This window comes from Cricetulus griseus, chromosome 2 (assembly GCF_003668045.3).
Source record: "Cricetulus griseus strain 17A/GY chromosome 2, alternate assembly CriGri-PICRH-1.0, whole genome shotgun sequence".
Lineage (NCBI taxonomy): Eukaryota > Metazoa > Chordata > Mammalia > Rodentia > Cricetidae > Cricetulus > Cricetulus griseus.
In genome coordinates this window covers 3,805,329-3,820,920 of record NC_048595.1, presented here as the reverse complement: position 1 = coordinate 3,820,920, position 15,592 = coordinate 3,805,329, and the positions used below count along the sequence as shown (strand labels likewise).

Here is a 15,592-nt window from a genome sequence, read left to right as displayed (position 1 = left end):
AACTTTGTGCAGTCTTCTGGGCTAATTAAAACCTGCCCATGCGTGCCCAGTTCTCAGACTCCAGTGTTGTTCAGAGCAGCCCCTCCAGCCAGGAGGTCATGGCACCTGGAATAGCCATCATCCCGTCCTCTGAGAGGACAAAGCTGTCCTTGGCAGTGACTGAGGAACCTCGGTGACCGCAGTGCCTGTCTTGTCCCTGTGCACCCTGGGAGCGTCTCCGTGGATGTCTGATTGGTTCCCTATTCTTGTGTTCAGAGCGGCCCAGGACTGCCCCGGAGCACCATGGCCACAGACTGTGTATTTCACCTTCCAGTTTTACCGTTTCCCACCTGAGACCACACCACGCCTGCAGCTGGTCAAACTGGATGGGACAGGCAAGAGCAGCTCAGGCTCCCTGTCCCATGTCCTCGTCCCCATTGATAAAGACGGCTCCTTTGATCCTGGTAAGTGGTGGACGCTAGACTTTGTGTGGGGCTGTTTTTTATAATTCCTTTTCTTTTTAGTTGTATGTGTGTGTGTGTCTGTCTGGATGTGCGTGCCTGTCTGTCTCTCTCTGTGTGTCTATGTCTATGTATGTTATGTCTATCTGTGTATGTGGATGCATATTTGTGTGTGTGTGTGTGTGTGTGTGTGTGTGTGTGTGTGTGTGTACGCGCCCATGGAGGCCAGAAGAGATCTCCTGGAGTTGGAGTTGCAGTGGTTGTGACCTGTTCAGTGTCGGGGCAGGGAAACAACCTTTTTGCAAAAACAGCAAGTGGTCTTAATTGCAGACTGGAGTTTTCTTGTTCCGCCAGGTCCTGCCGATGCTTTAGCCCCAAATAAGCACACAAAGACTTATATTACTTATAAAACTGTTGGCTGATGACTAGGGCTTCTTACTGGCTAACTCTGTCTTAATTATTAACCCATTTCTATTAATCTAAGTATTTCCACGTGGTCTTACCTTACCGGAGAAGGGTCTGGACCTGCTACTCCTTCCTTTGCTATGTGGTATCTCCTTGAGGTCTCTCTCTGCCTACCTTTCCCAGAACTCTCCTCTTTTCCTAGTCTCACCTATCTTCCTGCCTCTATTGGCCAAACAGTGTTTTATTCGTCAACCAATAAGAGAAACACATATACAGAACCACCTCTGCAGTCCCATAAATGTTATGCTTATGAGAGGTACAAGGTACAGTTTGTCATATGTGCAGACCTCGAAGGAATGGTGTGATGGCTGTTCAAGCTTCACATCTGGCCAGCTGTGCTGTGCCAAGGATCTGGAGTTAGTCTTATGTTGGTGTGACTCCTGTTATCCAAGTATTTCTTTACATAGTGTCCCTGCAACTCAGGTTTTGAAAGACAAACTCAATAGTATAATCGCATCTAAGAATTAAAAATAGTTCCCTAATACTGTTAGCTATCTTGTCAATGTTATAGTTTTTGCAAGTATTCATAGTATAAAACCTAATTTTCTCAGATATGAGGTCTCAGGCTGTGAGGTGGCTCAGTGGGTAAAGGCACTTGCCACCAGGCCTGATGACCTGAGTTCGTTCCTCAGAACCCCCAGGGTGGAAGGAGAAAACCAACCCCTGAAAGTTGTTCTCTGACCTCTATATGTGCACTGTGGCATGTGTGCATGTATGTACATGTGGACACACACACACACACACACACACACACACACACACACTGCAATTAAAAACAGAAACCTTGCTGTGGTGGGTGGAGTCCTCTCTTGTCGGCTGTGCTCTCTGTAGTGAGACCAGTTCTTACCTTGCTGTAAGCTTCCGTGACAGTCTAGACTTGCTTTCTGTCTCGTGGCAGTGGCTCACAGGATGCTCTCTGCTCCCTCCTTTCCTGGGCCCTGGGGGTGAGGTCCAGGTGTGGGGTTAGATGCAGGTCTCTGTTTTTTTATGAGAGCTTTTGTGGTTGTGATGTGACACCTTCTTTGCAGCACTTGGCTTCCTCTCTTAATGGCACTATGGCCACTGACTGTGCCCACTGGGCATGGGCTTTCTCAATGGCACTGTAGTCACTGTGTGTACTCACTGAATGTGGGTGAGTGTTTCTCTGGAGAGGACACAAGAGTCACCGTCTACTTGGCTTGCTGCTCCTGGTTTCACTGTACTCTAATCCTGCCACTGAGGACACCAGAACACCCACCATGTCACTGGTTATCCTGCCTGTCCCAAGTGAACCACATCTCACAGCTGGTGAAGTCACAGGTCGTGGGAGCATTTGTTTGTCAGAAACCTGCCACCCTTCCACAAACTCTCTGAACTGATTAGAAAAATTAAAACACTCGCCTAGTGATGAGTCAGTGATGACATCAAACTGGAAGTGGCTAATGATTTTAAAGGGAAAAACAGTGCCACACATGAAGACTTAGCAAGGTGGAGGTGAGCCGTGCTTCCAGGCTGGTGTGCAGGCTGATGCCTGTGCAGGGAAAGAAGAGAGTGACCTTCCAGAGACCTCAGGAAGCCTGGGGACAGATGGGACAAAACCTGGCACAAGCAAAAGGAACGTAAAAGGAGGGTGAACATAAATGCCTCGGAAACAGAGCTGGAGGACTCTGCCGGGTGGTCGCCCTGGGGACCGCAGTCACAAGACCCAGAGCTCCCTGTGTCTTTCCAAGGTCAGAATTAATGGTGCCAGATGGTATAGACGGAAACATCTCTTTCCTGTGTTCTTTTATAACAAAGCAGTTATGGGGATATGCTGTCCGAGAGCCAACTCTGCCTCTGCTTCCACCTCTGAAGCGCTTGGACTTTCGATGGTAGGGTCAGCTGTAACAGCATCCCAGCACCTTTCTGTGGTCAAGCACAGCCTTTCTGCTTGCCCGAGCTCTCTTGGACTCCAGCCTCTGCTCCTCCTGCAGCAGGCCTGCATCAAGGAGAGGGGGACAGCTCTGACCCTCTCCCTGCCCCCTGCTGAATGGGCTGCCCCTTTCTGAGGAGCAAGAATGGAGAAGCCAAGGAAGTCACTCCACATGGAAGCTCAAGTCTCGGGGAGGGACGGCACTGTCGATACTTCCTGGCAGTGTTGGTTACCTCAACTCATTGGCCCTAACTCTTAAAGTTTACAGCCAGCCTGGAGTGTGATGTATTTCAAGCCCTGTTACAAGGCAGCTGGCACCAAGATTGTCATATCCAGCAAAGTTGCCTTTTAGAAGTGACAGAGGAATAAAGACAGGACAAAACAAAGACCTTTTACAGACCAAAGCAACCAATGGCTATGAAGCCAGCTCTGCACAGAATACGTACAGATAGAATCCACAGAGTAGGAAAGACGGTCTCAACCTAGACAGAGCAGGGAAGAGTAAATCTCACACATGGATGAGACATGGATGAGAAGAAGAGAGCCAAGAAAGAGTCCATCACTCCTCACAGGGTAAACCATCAAGGCCCTGGAATGAATAGTGGAGAATTAACTAACCAAAGAAACAGCCAGCAGATCACAGGAAGAAACAGCCCTCTTTCTTCCTTTTTTTTTCAGTTTCTTTTTTTCCCCTTTTCTTTTTATTTGAATTAGAAACAAGATTGTTTTACATGTCAGTCCCAGTTCCCTCTCCCTCTCCTCCTCCCCTATCACCTCCCTCAACTAAAACCCTACCTATCACATACCCTTTCTGCTCCCCAGGGAGGGCGAGGCCTTCCATAGGGGTCATCAGAGTCTATCGTATCCTTTGGGATAGGGCCTAGGCCCACCCCCGTGTGTCTTGGCTCAGGGAGTATCCCTCTATGTGCATTGGGCTCCCAAAGTCCACACCTATGCTAGGGATAAGTACTGAACTACTACAGGAGGTCCCGTAGATTTCCAAGGTTTCCTCACTGAAACACTGATCCTGGGGTCTGGATCAGTCCCATGCTGGTATCTCAGCTATCGATCTGGGGACCAAGAGCTCCCCGATGTTCAGGTCAGCTGTTTCTGTGGGTTTCATCAGCTTGGTTGAAACAGCCCTCTTTCAATAGTTCTTAATATGCTAAATCTCTGATTAAAATATGCAGACGACATGATGGGATTAAAAGCAGGATCTATTTGTTGTCTCCAAACATCCCACCTCACTGGCAAGGCCCACAGACTGACAGTCAAAGGGTGGACATCAGTCTATGAAGGGAATGGAAGCCCCAGAGTAGTCAGTGTGGCCAGTCTTAGATCTAATGAAGCAGGCATCAGACCACAGTTAGAAGTGATGAAGCCCCCTACACACAAGCCGAGAAGACGCAGCAGTTATAAATATATGGGTACCAAAGGCTGGGGCTCTGGGTTTCACAAACACAGACGCTAATGGAGGTGAAAAGACAGACAGGTCCTGAAAGTAGCCCAGGCTAGCCTTGAACTCACTATGTAGCCCAGGGTGGCCTTGAACTCTTGATCTTCTGTTTCCACTTCCCCAGAGCTGGCATGATAGGTGTGTGCCACCAAGTCAGGCTTCCTAGAAAACCTCTCTGTGTTCCCTTTGACATAGCTACTTAGGATTAAGTTGTGAATTTGTTTTGATTAAATTTTTATTAAAGATTTCTAGTTCATGGCATAGTATTCAGAGATCAGAGTTGTACGGTTTTTACTTCATGGGATGTTCTTAGGTTTTCTTTGTGGCTCAGTGTAGCCATGTTTTCCTGGTGTTCTGAATGTACTCACATTCTGTTACTGGGGCAGTGCTCGGTGTTTCTCTGCGGCTGCCTACAGGGTAGGTAGACCCTGGGGTACCGGATCCTCCCCTTTTGTGGGCTGCTGGATCTTCCCTTGAATAAGAAGAAGTATGTGTCATTATCATGTTTCCTCTGAAGCCCCACCCTCCACCCCACCCACCCCACCCCACCCCGGTGTGCCCCTGCATGTCGGCCTTACTTGGTGTCTAGGTATTCACACCTGTGGCAGTTCGTCCTGAAGCTGGATGTTGTCTACAGGGAAACAGTCTCACTGTGAGCTGTGAACACCTGTCAGGGCAGGGGGCATTTGTGAGCCACGAAGGCATGGCCGAGTGGAGTCAGGAAGCCCACCAGATTCAGAAGTGCTCATCAAGGCTTGGGCCTGTGTGTGTGTGTGTGTGTGTGTGTGGCGGGGGAGGCTGGGTGAAGAGGCCACAAAGATGTAGCCACTAAGGGCATGGACTAGTAAGTGACGAGGGCTGTGAGCCTGCGGAGGATAGTACCCCTGCCTGTGGACTCTACTTCAATATGGCTGGTGACATCACAGCTTTCGAGCCCTCGGGGGTGACACAGGGCTCTCAAAGGCTCTTCATAGCAGCGGCTCTAGGCATGGCAGCCAAAGAGCCGTTGGTCTTGGCTGGCCCAGAGTGCAACGGGCTGTGCCCACAGTGTGGAGAGGTGGCCAGTTTGTTATGAACGGCCAGCAGGTGCCAGAATAAACAGCCCCAGGGCTGCTGCTCTGGCCCCGTGCTCAGTGGCAAATTCTCCACCTTAGTGACACACAGGCATAGGTCCTTGTGCAGGGCCTGGCATCCGGCACAGCACAGCCAGTGTTTGCTGAGAGCATGACTCAGTAGTAGCATCGAAGGGTCCTGGCATCTGGCGAATATCATGGTGATGGAGCAGGAGAGCCAGCCGGGTGGTGTTGGGAGGAGCTGGCTGCGGACACGAGGGTCCAGCCTGGGACATGCCAGAATCAGTGTGTCCAGGAACATGGGTGGACATGTGTCCAGGAGAAGCTGAGGTAGCATGCAGTGGGTGTGTTCCTCACATGTCTCTGGACAGGCCTGGCATAGAGGTCTTGCTGCAGGCCGGCACTGCTCTGCGGCCTTGGTCTGACCTGTGTGGTAAGCCCAGGTCTTGGTACTGACAGGACTGCTTCAGAGCCCATGTGTGTCTGTCTCTCGAGAGGCACGAGGGTCTGGCCAGGCTCTCATCTGTGAACAGGTCCTGAGCTGAGGTCTCAGGACCTGCCATCAGGGCCAGGCTAGGGTTGGTGGTGACTTTGTGCCGTCCTCTCTGAGATGCCACAGCGGGGCATACCTGTCTTCTGTGTGATGGTTTTCCCTTAGCTCCTCTTAGGTCTGTGTCCTAATGCCTCTCTTGCTTTTCCATCCCGAGAAATGACCTAGGCCAGGCCTCACCACCACACGTGCCTGGGGTCCACCTCAGACCACCCATTTCCAGTCTCCATTTCTCAGGGCTGGAGTCCCGCTCATTGACTGCGCCATCTCGTATTGCACACCCTACCTCCACTAAAAGGGTGCCGTCTGTCTCCTCTCTGGAGGTGAGGGCTCTGCTCGCACACTCTCTCCTCTCTGGAGGCGAGGGCTCTGCTTGCACACTCTCTCCTCTCTGGAGGTGAGGGCTCTGCTGGCACACTCTCTCCTCTCTGGAGGCCAGGGCTCTGCTGGCACACCCTCTCCTCTCTGGAGGCGAGGGCTCAGCTGGCACACCCTCTCCTCTCTGGAGGTGAGGGCTCTGCTCGCACACTCTCTCCTCTCTGGAGGTGAGGGCTCTGCTGGCACACTCTCTCCTCTCTGGAGGCGAGGGCTCAGCTGGCACACCCTCTCCTCTCTGGAGGTGAGGGCTCTGCTCGCACACTCTCACCTCTCTGGAGGCGAGGGCTCTGCTCCCACACTCTCTCCTCTCTGGAGGCGAGGACTCTGCTCCCACACTCTCACCTCTCTGGAGGCGAGGGCTCTGCTGGCACACCCTCTCCTCTCTGGAGGCGAGGGCTCAGCTGGCACACCCTCTCCTCTCTGGAGGTGAGGGCTCTGCTCGCACACTCTCTCCTCTCTGGAGGCGAGGGCTCTGCTCGCACACTCTCTCCTCTCTGGAGGCGAGGGCTCTGCTCGCACACTCTCTCCTCTCTGGAGGCGAGGGCTCTGCTGGCACACTCTCTCCTCTCTGGAGGCCAGGGCTCTGCTGGCACACCCTCTCCTCTCTGGAGGCGAGGGCTCAGCTGGCACACCCTCTCCTCTCTGGAGGTGAGGGCTCTGCTCGCACACTCTCACCTCTCTGGAGGCGAGGGCTCTGCTCGCACACTCTCACCTCTCTGGAGGCGAGGGCTCTGCTGGCACACCCTCTCCTCTCTGGAGGCGAGGGCTCAGCTGGCACACCCTCTCCTCTCTGGAGGTGAGGGCTCTGCTGGCACACTCTCTCCTCTCTGGAGGCGAGGGCTCTGCTCGCACACTCTCTCCTCTCTGGAGGCGAGGGCTCTGCTCGCACACTCTCTCCTCTCTGGAGGCGAGGGCTCTGCTCGCACACTCTCTCCTCTCTGGAGGCGAGGGCTCTGCTCGCACACTCTCTCCTCTCTGGAGGCGAGGGCTCTGCTGGCACACTCTCTCCTCTCTGGAGGCGAGGGCTCAGCTGGCACACCCTCTCCTCTCTGGAGGCGAGGGCTCAGCTGGCACACCCTCTCCTCTCTGGAGGTGAGGGCTCTGCTCGCACACTCTCACCTCTCTGGAGGCGAGGGCTCTGCTCGCACACTCTCTCCTCTCTGGAGGCGAGGGCTCAGCTGGCACACCCTCTCCTCTCTGGAGGTGAGGGCTCTGCTTGCTGCAGTCTGATAGATACCATTGGTGCTATTGATAGAAGGGGGAAATGCTACTTTGAGTGTCTCTCGGCATTGCTGCTCCATGCACTTTAACTAACGGTGATCTCAGTGTCAGTTTTGTCGATTCAGAATTAATGATCATGTCTCTTCAGGAAGATGAAGGCAGAGGCCACAGTCTAGCTACCATGTTAGCCAGCTTGATTGGTAGGTGCAGCCTCAGAGAGGCACCTGGGATTTCTTGGGGCTCATGTCCTACACTGAGGTAGCCCAGCAGGGGAGGTTCAAAATAGAATACCTTTGTGTGTGTGTGTGTGTGTGTGTGTGTGTGTGTGTGTGTACACTCATATGTATGTGCATGTGACCCAGCCTGACAGTACCTGTGGACTGGGCTCCTCTTAAGTTCTCTGTGTAGATAATAAACTCCCTGGTGAGCCTCGTGGGGCGTTGTCCCCATCTATCACCAGGACTCTGTGGAATCCATAAGTCCTATTTTGGGAGCTTATTGTGCACACTGGAAAGGAGTTGAGTCTCCTGAGCAGACTCTTCACTTTGTAATTTGGGTATTTATTTTATGATATTTTTGATTAATGTGTTTATTAACTGTCGTTGTGACGGAAGCAGAAATTAGTAATCATGACCAGAGTAGAAATATCTCCAACATGTAAAGATGATGAATGGCTCCAATTACTCGTAGACTCACTCGGGCCTTCTCTGTTCAGGCTCTCCCGGCTTCCAGCTGAGGTACATGGTAGATCCCGGGTTCCTGAAGCCAGGCGAGCAGTGCTGGTTCATCCACTATCTGGCTGCTCAGACGCTGCAAGTCGACGTCTGGGACGGAGACTCTTTGCTCCTCATTGGGTCTGCTGGCGTCCAGATGAAGGTAGCGGCCTACCGAAGGCATGGGCAGGGCAGGGCAGGGCAGTGCTGGGGCACAAGTCACCGTTTGGCATGTCCCCTAATGGCAGAGTCACAGCCCAGCACCAGGTCATGCTGACTTCTGGTTTGCTAATGACAAACAGTGCAGCATTCTCTGCCCTCTTAGGGGACAACCCTCTCCGGGGAAGCTGAATTCTACAGCCGTGTGTTTCCTGGTGAGCTTTGCTCCCATACTGACCCTCCAGGTAATGCCACCTTCTGACTCTTCCAAAGTGATGACATAGGTTGTCTGAGGGTGGGTACTAGTCGCTTGTCCTCTGTGGTGTCCTGAGCTGGCCCATCAGAGGGGAGAAATGAAATGACTGAGGTATGGGGAGGCTACCTGGTTCCTATGGGTGGCAATGTATTTCTTTTTCCCTTCCTATACGGAGAATCAAACCCCGGACCTTGTATGGGTCCGGCAAGCACTCCGCTGCCAAGCCACACCCACACCAGGGAATTGTTGGCTTTCATTTTGGTTGGAATCTTCTGACTGTGTCTCCCTTCCTCTTCCTGTGTGGACACTGAGGTCCATCACTCTTCCCTGGGCTTTCTCCCCAAGCCTTCTCTCTCTGTGCGGTAAAGTGGAGACCCCAGAGGATCAGCTTACCATCACTGTGAAAATTCCTGGGCAGATGCTGATCCCTCCTGGATCCCAGTCACATTGTCTACCAGGCTCCGCGCCTTCACCTTGTCCTTAGGTGGTTGCTGGGCACTGAGATCCATGGATCCCAGTTGTCAACCCCTGTCTCTGGGTGCTTGACCCACAGATGGCACCCCCTTCCTCTCTGGGGCTGTTAGCACCTTCCTCTCATCCTCCTCTTCCCTCTTTTAACTTGTCCTGTCTCTGCTAACCACCTTGTCACTCAGCATCCCTGGCCCTGGTGTCCTTTGTGAGAGGGTGATGGTCCCTGGATAAGGATGGTCTGTGGATGCTGGAGGCGGGGTCTGCAGCAGAGAGGAGGCAGGAAGGGTACCAGGGGCCTCACAAGGCAGCCGTAGAAGCATGGCAGGGGGCTCTGCCTGGCCCCAGCCGCAGCTACTTTACTGGGTCTATCTCCTTGGAAATATCTGGGGTGTGTGTGTGTGTGTGTGTGTGTGTGTGTGTGTCTGTCTGTCTGTCTGTCTGTCTGTCTGTCTGTGTGTGTGTGTGTGTGTGTGTGTGTGTGTGTGTGTGTGTGTGTTTGAGGCCAGCTCCTCCTGATGGGCTCTGAACAACCACACCCATCCCTCCAGGGTGCCATCTTTGCAATCAGCCTTCCATTAGGATAGGCACACGAGAGACACACTGTTCCGTTCACATGCCCTTGCTTCCTGAAAATGCTAGATGTTTTTGTGTATTTTCTGGGTCATTCTTCAAAGGCCTTGTCCTATTTTCTAGTACCAGGGGCTCTTGAACCATGGATACACGTGTGCATGTTGAGGTGTGCAGTTGTCACTGGCTGGCAGCCTTCAGGGTGTGGAGCAGCTCACTCTGGCCCCTTCACTACCAGAGAAGGTGCTCTCACAGCTGTAGAAGAGACCCAAGCCTTACAGACGTTTGGACCATAGTCTGGTTCCATACTCCTGTCTGATAGGTGGGAGCTCCAGGGCACATGGCTGTTGAGGTCCGAGCTGGCCCGGAGCCTGTGATCCCAGCCCTAGTGCCCTGCTCAGGCAGAAGCCTGAAGATGACAGCTGGAGAGACGTGCTCAAGAGAGCCCTCCTGATGCTGTCCTGGGGCAGCCTTTGTGCCACTCCCTCTGCTCACCCTCCTCACTGGCACCCGGCACCTAGGGCTTCATGCTGCCTCAGCCGAGGTCCAGAGGTCCCCATATATCCTGTGACCCTATCTGTCCCCTCCTTCAGCCAGACTGAAGCCTGTCGCCCTGTCCTTGTGGGCTCTGCTGTGTGCACACTGGCCTGGCTCCCTTCCTGGTCCCTGTGTCACCTTTGCTGTGAAAGCCCAGTTTTATCCAGAGAGGGGCTTGGCCAGTTCCTGCCTTGTTCTGTTGCCTGTATTTCTCGTTTTGGAGGCTGGCTCCTACCAGGCAGCTGGCAGGCCCCCGGGTGCACCACAGCACCACCCAGTGTTTATCCAGGGGCCAGACTGGGCTCTGCTTTGTTAAAGCTGATGTTTCTGAAGACTTGGCCTCTTGCCTCATCTCCCCTTCAGTGTGGCAGGTGACTAGAGCTCCATAGCTGATGCCCTTCACGGACCTGCCTTCCCCCTCCTCCTCCTCCAGGGCCTCTCTGGGTGGCTCAGGAGAGGGGGCGGCAGTGGCTAGACCCCAGCTGCTCAGCACCGTGTCTTCCCTCTACAGCACCTCCTCCGCCAAGGGCGGCCAGCCGTTCAGGTCTCACATGAACTGGAGGTGGTGGCCACCGAGTATGAACAGGAAACAGTGGCCATGAGTGGTGACATGGCTGGCTTCGGCAGCGTCAAGCCCATTGGCGTTCACACGGTGGTGAAGGGCCGTCTGCACCTGACCTTGGCCAATGTGGGTAAGATTCCGGCAGCTTCACCTAGTTTCCCGGGTCCTGTGTCATTTCTCCAGCACCAGGTTTCCCCAACTAGAGCAGCAGGGTAGCATCGCCGTGGTGGACATCCCACACTTGGTAGGAAACTGAGATCTGGGTGAGCGTGGCTTCCAGCCTGACCTTGGCTACTGCCCCTGTGTTGGTGGCGGGCAGTCACTGCCTGGGCCGCCTGGGTCCTGATGTGAGCTCGGAATCACCAGTCTTCTCAGGCTTGTCAGCGGATTGTCTTGTGACACTCCAGCAGAGTGACAATGCACTAGGAGGGGTCTAACTTAGTGTCCCACCCTCCAGTGGAGAGAATCGAGGAGAGAGAGCTATCTTTGTAGCTCTGGGACAGCAGAAGGAGGAGAGCACTCCGTTTGAGTCCAGTGACATTGTTTCAAGGTGGCTCAGCAGAGGGACTGACATAGCCTGCTCTTGTTATTGCCCTCACCTGACTGGTGAGGGCAGTGGTTGAGACTAGCTCTGGGTGGTCTTGCCTGGGTTCTCAAGAGGCTTTCGCCGAGAGCTGAGACGCTGAGGGGCCGCTGGACAGAGGCATCAAGGCATAAGGTCACATACCTGTCCTGGGGAGGTGGGCCACAAGGGGACCCTTCAGAGCTGGCAGCATGCTCACTGACCCTCCCTTGAGGGTACCCCAAGGGCGGATGGTTTTCCTGCTGAAGTTGAAAGTGCAGGACTGGTTGTGGGAGGCCTTCTCCATGCCGGAACCAAGATCTCTGCCATCGTATTAGGGATTTTTCCATTCCTCAAAACCCAGCCAGCCCTGTTTTAAGTCCAGGAGCCCCACGGGCCACATCCAGCCTGTGCTGAGGCACGGGTTTGCAGAGTGGTGGTGGCAGAGGAGGGAACACACAGCTCATTAAGTCTGGTTGGAGGTTTCTGCCTGCTTGTTTACAAATGTAAATCCAAGGCAGCTTGGAAAATAGACAATATGGAAACAGCAAAAACTCAATTAGGTTCTGGGGAAGTGAACGAGGCCTCTGTGAGAAGCAGGCTTTTACTCAGGAGCCTGAGCGACTCAGGGAGCCGCAGGACGTGCCCAGCTCCAGCCCCGGCGCAGCCCTTTTGATATTTAATTCGCCAGCCCACAGATGTGCGGTGACTCCAGGTTTGAAAAATCTTATCTCAGAAGAAAGATGGGCTCTGTTATATGTTATCTTAAACTGCCATTTTCATACTTTGCCTGCAAGAGGGAGATAAGCCCACGGGGGGGAGTGCCCGAGATAGCCAGCTCAAGGGACACCGGTGCATGCCGCCAGTGAAGGACGATGTTGGTGCGGCCACCTGTCTCTCCCCCACCCCCAACCTTTTGTTAGGTATCGGAAATGTTACGACCTTCATTTCTTTATGAAGCCGGCAATTCCATTTGGTGTAGCAGTCATGTTTCAGTAAATTGGATGCTGGCTGTGGAGGCCTTCAGGGTGACGGACACAAAGCTTACACCTCGGCCTGGTCGCAGCACCCAGCAGCTTCATTCACAGCGAGATGGCTGCATGGGACGGCAGATAGCTGCTGGCAGCCACCGGCTCTCCCCCACCGGCTCGCTGGCTGGCTGTGTGGCTTCTCCTCCTGGACCCTTGAACTTTCTTTGCTGATTTTCTTTTTCATGCTGTCTCTCGTCCTTCAAGGATTGAATGGCCTCACTGCTTTCCCCTCCTTCAGTTATGCTGGTGAAGTAGGGGTCTCCTGGGAAGCCTTGCAGGGAGGCAGGCAGCAGGGCTGATGGCCCTTGGGCTAAGCGTCCATGTCCCTAGGAACTATGATGGCAAAGCTTAGGTTTTAGAGAGCATCCCTGGCGATGAACTTTGCTCTGGAGTGGGACTGACACCTAGTGGTGGCCCCGTTACGCTTCCCCTGTGGAGTCATGATGGGAGCCCTGTGTGTATTTCTACCCCGGCTGCAGATGAGTTGGTGTCTCTGGCATAACCTTCTGTTCCCCCAAAGTGGAAGAAAGTTTGTGCCAAATTAGGTTGGCAGATTATACCCGATGGCAATGCCACTGCCCTGTGCGGCTTCTGACAGCACATTGGAGGCGAGTTCATTTCACACAGCTTATCGCCGTCGTCGACGAACAGACCTTGAGATTGAGAGTGTGCTTGTTTCGAGGGGAGATAGCATCATGAACAGCAGAGTCCCTTGTCCCCGGTGACCCTGTCCAGCTCATCTCACTGCCGCAGGCAGCTGTCGTCACCACCTACCATCCTGTGATCCTGAAGTGGAAGAACTGTGGTCACCTACCCGTGCCATGTAGGTGGACCTTGCTGTGTCTTCCCCGGAGCGGTCTTCCTCTTGGAGCAGGGTGTGTCTGCGATGTATGTTCCAGGCTGGTGCTCACTCTGGTGAGAAGTGGATATGAGCCAAGGCCTGATGGAGGGACCCGCTGGCCACGAGGTGATGGTAGTCAAGAAAGCCGGGGAAAATCCTGAACTTACTCCCCACGTGGGGCAAATCCTCTGCCAAGTAAGAGCGCGCCAGCCACAGTATTCCTGCTGCCAGATGACAGACTTGTTCCATCTTGGAGTGATTCCCCAGGACGTGACAGAGAACTTGCCAAGACCCTGCAGTTCACAAGCTGCCACCCTCTGCACTGCATCCATACGGAAAAGAGCGAGGCTGAGGGGCCTGGATCAGCTCTGAGTGTGTGGCTGGGAAACAGGCACCCAGGCGGGGTGCGGCGCACATTGGGTGTCTTGGTAACCCCAGATAGCAGCAAGCAGCGGCAGGATCTGTGGAGAAGCCGAGACTGCGTGTCTGTGGGGAAGTGGCAAGGACACCTGAGCAAGTGACAGCTGAGGTCGCTGTATCATCATGGGCCATGGAACCAATGCCAGAGTGAGGGCAGGACGAGGATCAGCCACCAGGACACCAGTTAGAATGACTCCCTGCTGGGAAGAGATTCTAGGGACAGGTCAGCCTTGCCCTCTGGCACCTAGGAGTGTGGCAGCTAGCACTGGACACAGAAACTAGCCATGAGAGTTGATATCTCATCTCAGGCTGGGGGTAGGTGGCTTGGTCTGGCACCTGTCTGTCCTGTGAGCTTTGGGAGGTGCTGAGCCCTGTAGCAGTGAGAGTAGGACGGGGCTCCAGTGTTTTGTAGAACTTTGGTTTTGAGGAACTGTTGTGGCCTACAGGAGAGGCAACCAGGCACCAGGAAGCCAATGGATGCGTGAGACCGTTTAAAAATGACCGGGGCGCGAGCCTTCTGGAAGAAGAAGGCTTTGCATACTCTTCTGTTCTGAGGCGTGTTCTCCCGGGCGGTGCTGGAGTGGGTTGCTGTCTCTCTACTTGAGGTGCTCGCTGAACTCCTGACCCTACTTCAGCCACAGTCTTTACCCTCACCAGTCTTTCAGGAGGGACGGCCTGCATGGCCCTGACGCAGCTGGGGTCCCCAGCTGTAGAATCTGAAATCCAGGCTGGGTTTGTGGCCACCCATTTTTCAGCTGTGTACAGACCAGCCCGACCCCACGGAGGATGGAAGCCCACCCAGTCCACCTCCAGGCCACATCCACAAGGATACATCTCTCAGGCAGCTGAGATCAAAAGAGCCACCTCTGTCACCAGGAGAGCCTGGGTCACCCCGAGGGCTGTGGGCCTGCAGATGAGCCCCATGATGAGATTCAGTGAAAGCAGAGCCTTTGAGTAGGAGGAGGGTGAAGAGTGGGTACATCTAGAATGAGGAAGAGGCCCCTGTGAAGGGGGGTGGGGGGCAGGGTGGGAGGCAGGGTGGGGGTGCAGCGGGAGGGTGACTTCAGAGAAGCGGGCAGCCTGGGCAGGGGTTCCTGCTGCTGCCAGTCCCAGGAGGCAGCCAGGATGCTGTGCCAGCATCGCTCCACACTGCCCTGCTGAGCCTGGCAGAATGCACAGCACAGGTGTGCTTGGGCAGCTGGGTGGTTCAGTCTGGAATGTGATTCATTAGCTAGGCTCTGCCTCACTCCTAGTCAAGGACCCCGGTGGAGTTGTGGGTCTGTGCTCCCAGAGTGCGCCTGTGGGCAGACACTGCCTCCTCAGGGCTCTAACGGCTTGCAGCATCTCAAAGTGCCTCCTCCAATCTGCTGGCAGGCAGCATAGCCAAGCCTTCTCTGAGGCCGCTACTGCTCTGCAGAGGCCCCCACATGAAATCCCATCTGTCTTCGCTTGTGTGTGGAGAGGCCTGTCCTAGAGCCTCAGCTCTCCCAGGCCCGGCTTAGAGATGGAGGCATTCTCCATGAACTGTGTGTGATCAAACGGAGATCCCTTGAGTGCGGTGGTGGGAGGGGACCCAAGCCTGGAGAAGACAGTGCGGAGACAGCCGGTCTCCTACCCACAGTTGCCCTTGCAGGACACACTGGACTGCAGCAGCTGCCACCTGGGCATGCTAGTGAGTCTGAGAGTGGAGATGGAGAGGCGTGCACAGGCCCGGGCTCTGTATGGGAGAGCTGGTGTGGTCTACCAGTCCCTGCTTTGGGCCCCTGTCTCATGAGGGTGCTTTTCATTTAGGTCACGAGTGTGAGCCCAGAGCAAGAGGTTCCAGTTCACTGCCACCATCCAGGTCTCGGGTCATCTCAAATGGAGCCAGCTTCTTCTCTGGGGGAAGCCTCCTCATACCAGGGGGCTCCAGACGTGAGTTGAGTCTGTGGTCACATGCTGGGTGACAGATGGTGTGGGTGGTGCAGTGAGTCAGAAGCCTCTGTGTGTGTGTGTGTGT

At 54.3% G+C, this 15,592-nt stretch overlaps 1 protein-coding gene across 13 annotated transcripts in view; it reads left to right on the top strand.

Moving 5' to 3' along the window:
* The window catches only part of LOC100772374 (nephrocystin-4), a 91,361-nt gene that overhangs the window by 62,590 nt on the left and 13,179 nt on the right, over window positions 1-15,592 (top strand). For all 13 annotated transcript variants that reach the window (XR_004768086.1, XM_027398392.2, XM_035439355.1 and 10 more), the window contains 4 exons: window positions 256-443; window positions 8,190-8,350; window positions 10,689-10,869; window positions 15,385-15,507. Coding sequence is in view for 12 of the 13 variants with exons in the window: in XM_027398392.2 (XP_027254193.1) it covers window positions 256-443; window positions 8,190-8,350; window positions 10,689-10,869; window positions 15,385-15,507 (653 nt within the window). In the remaining variant the exon portion in view is untranslated. The remainder of the gene's footprint in view (window positions 1-255; window positions 444-8,189; window positions 8,351-10,688; window positions 10,870-15,384; window positions 15,508-15,592) is intronic.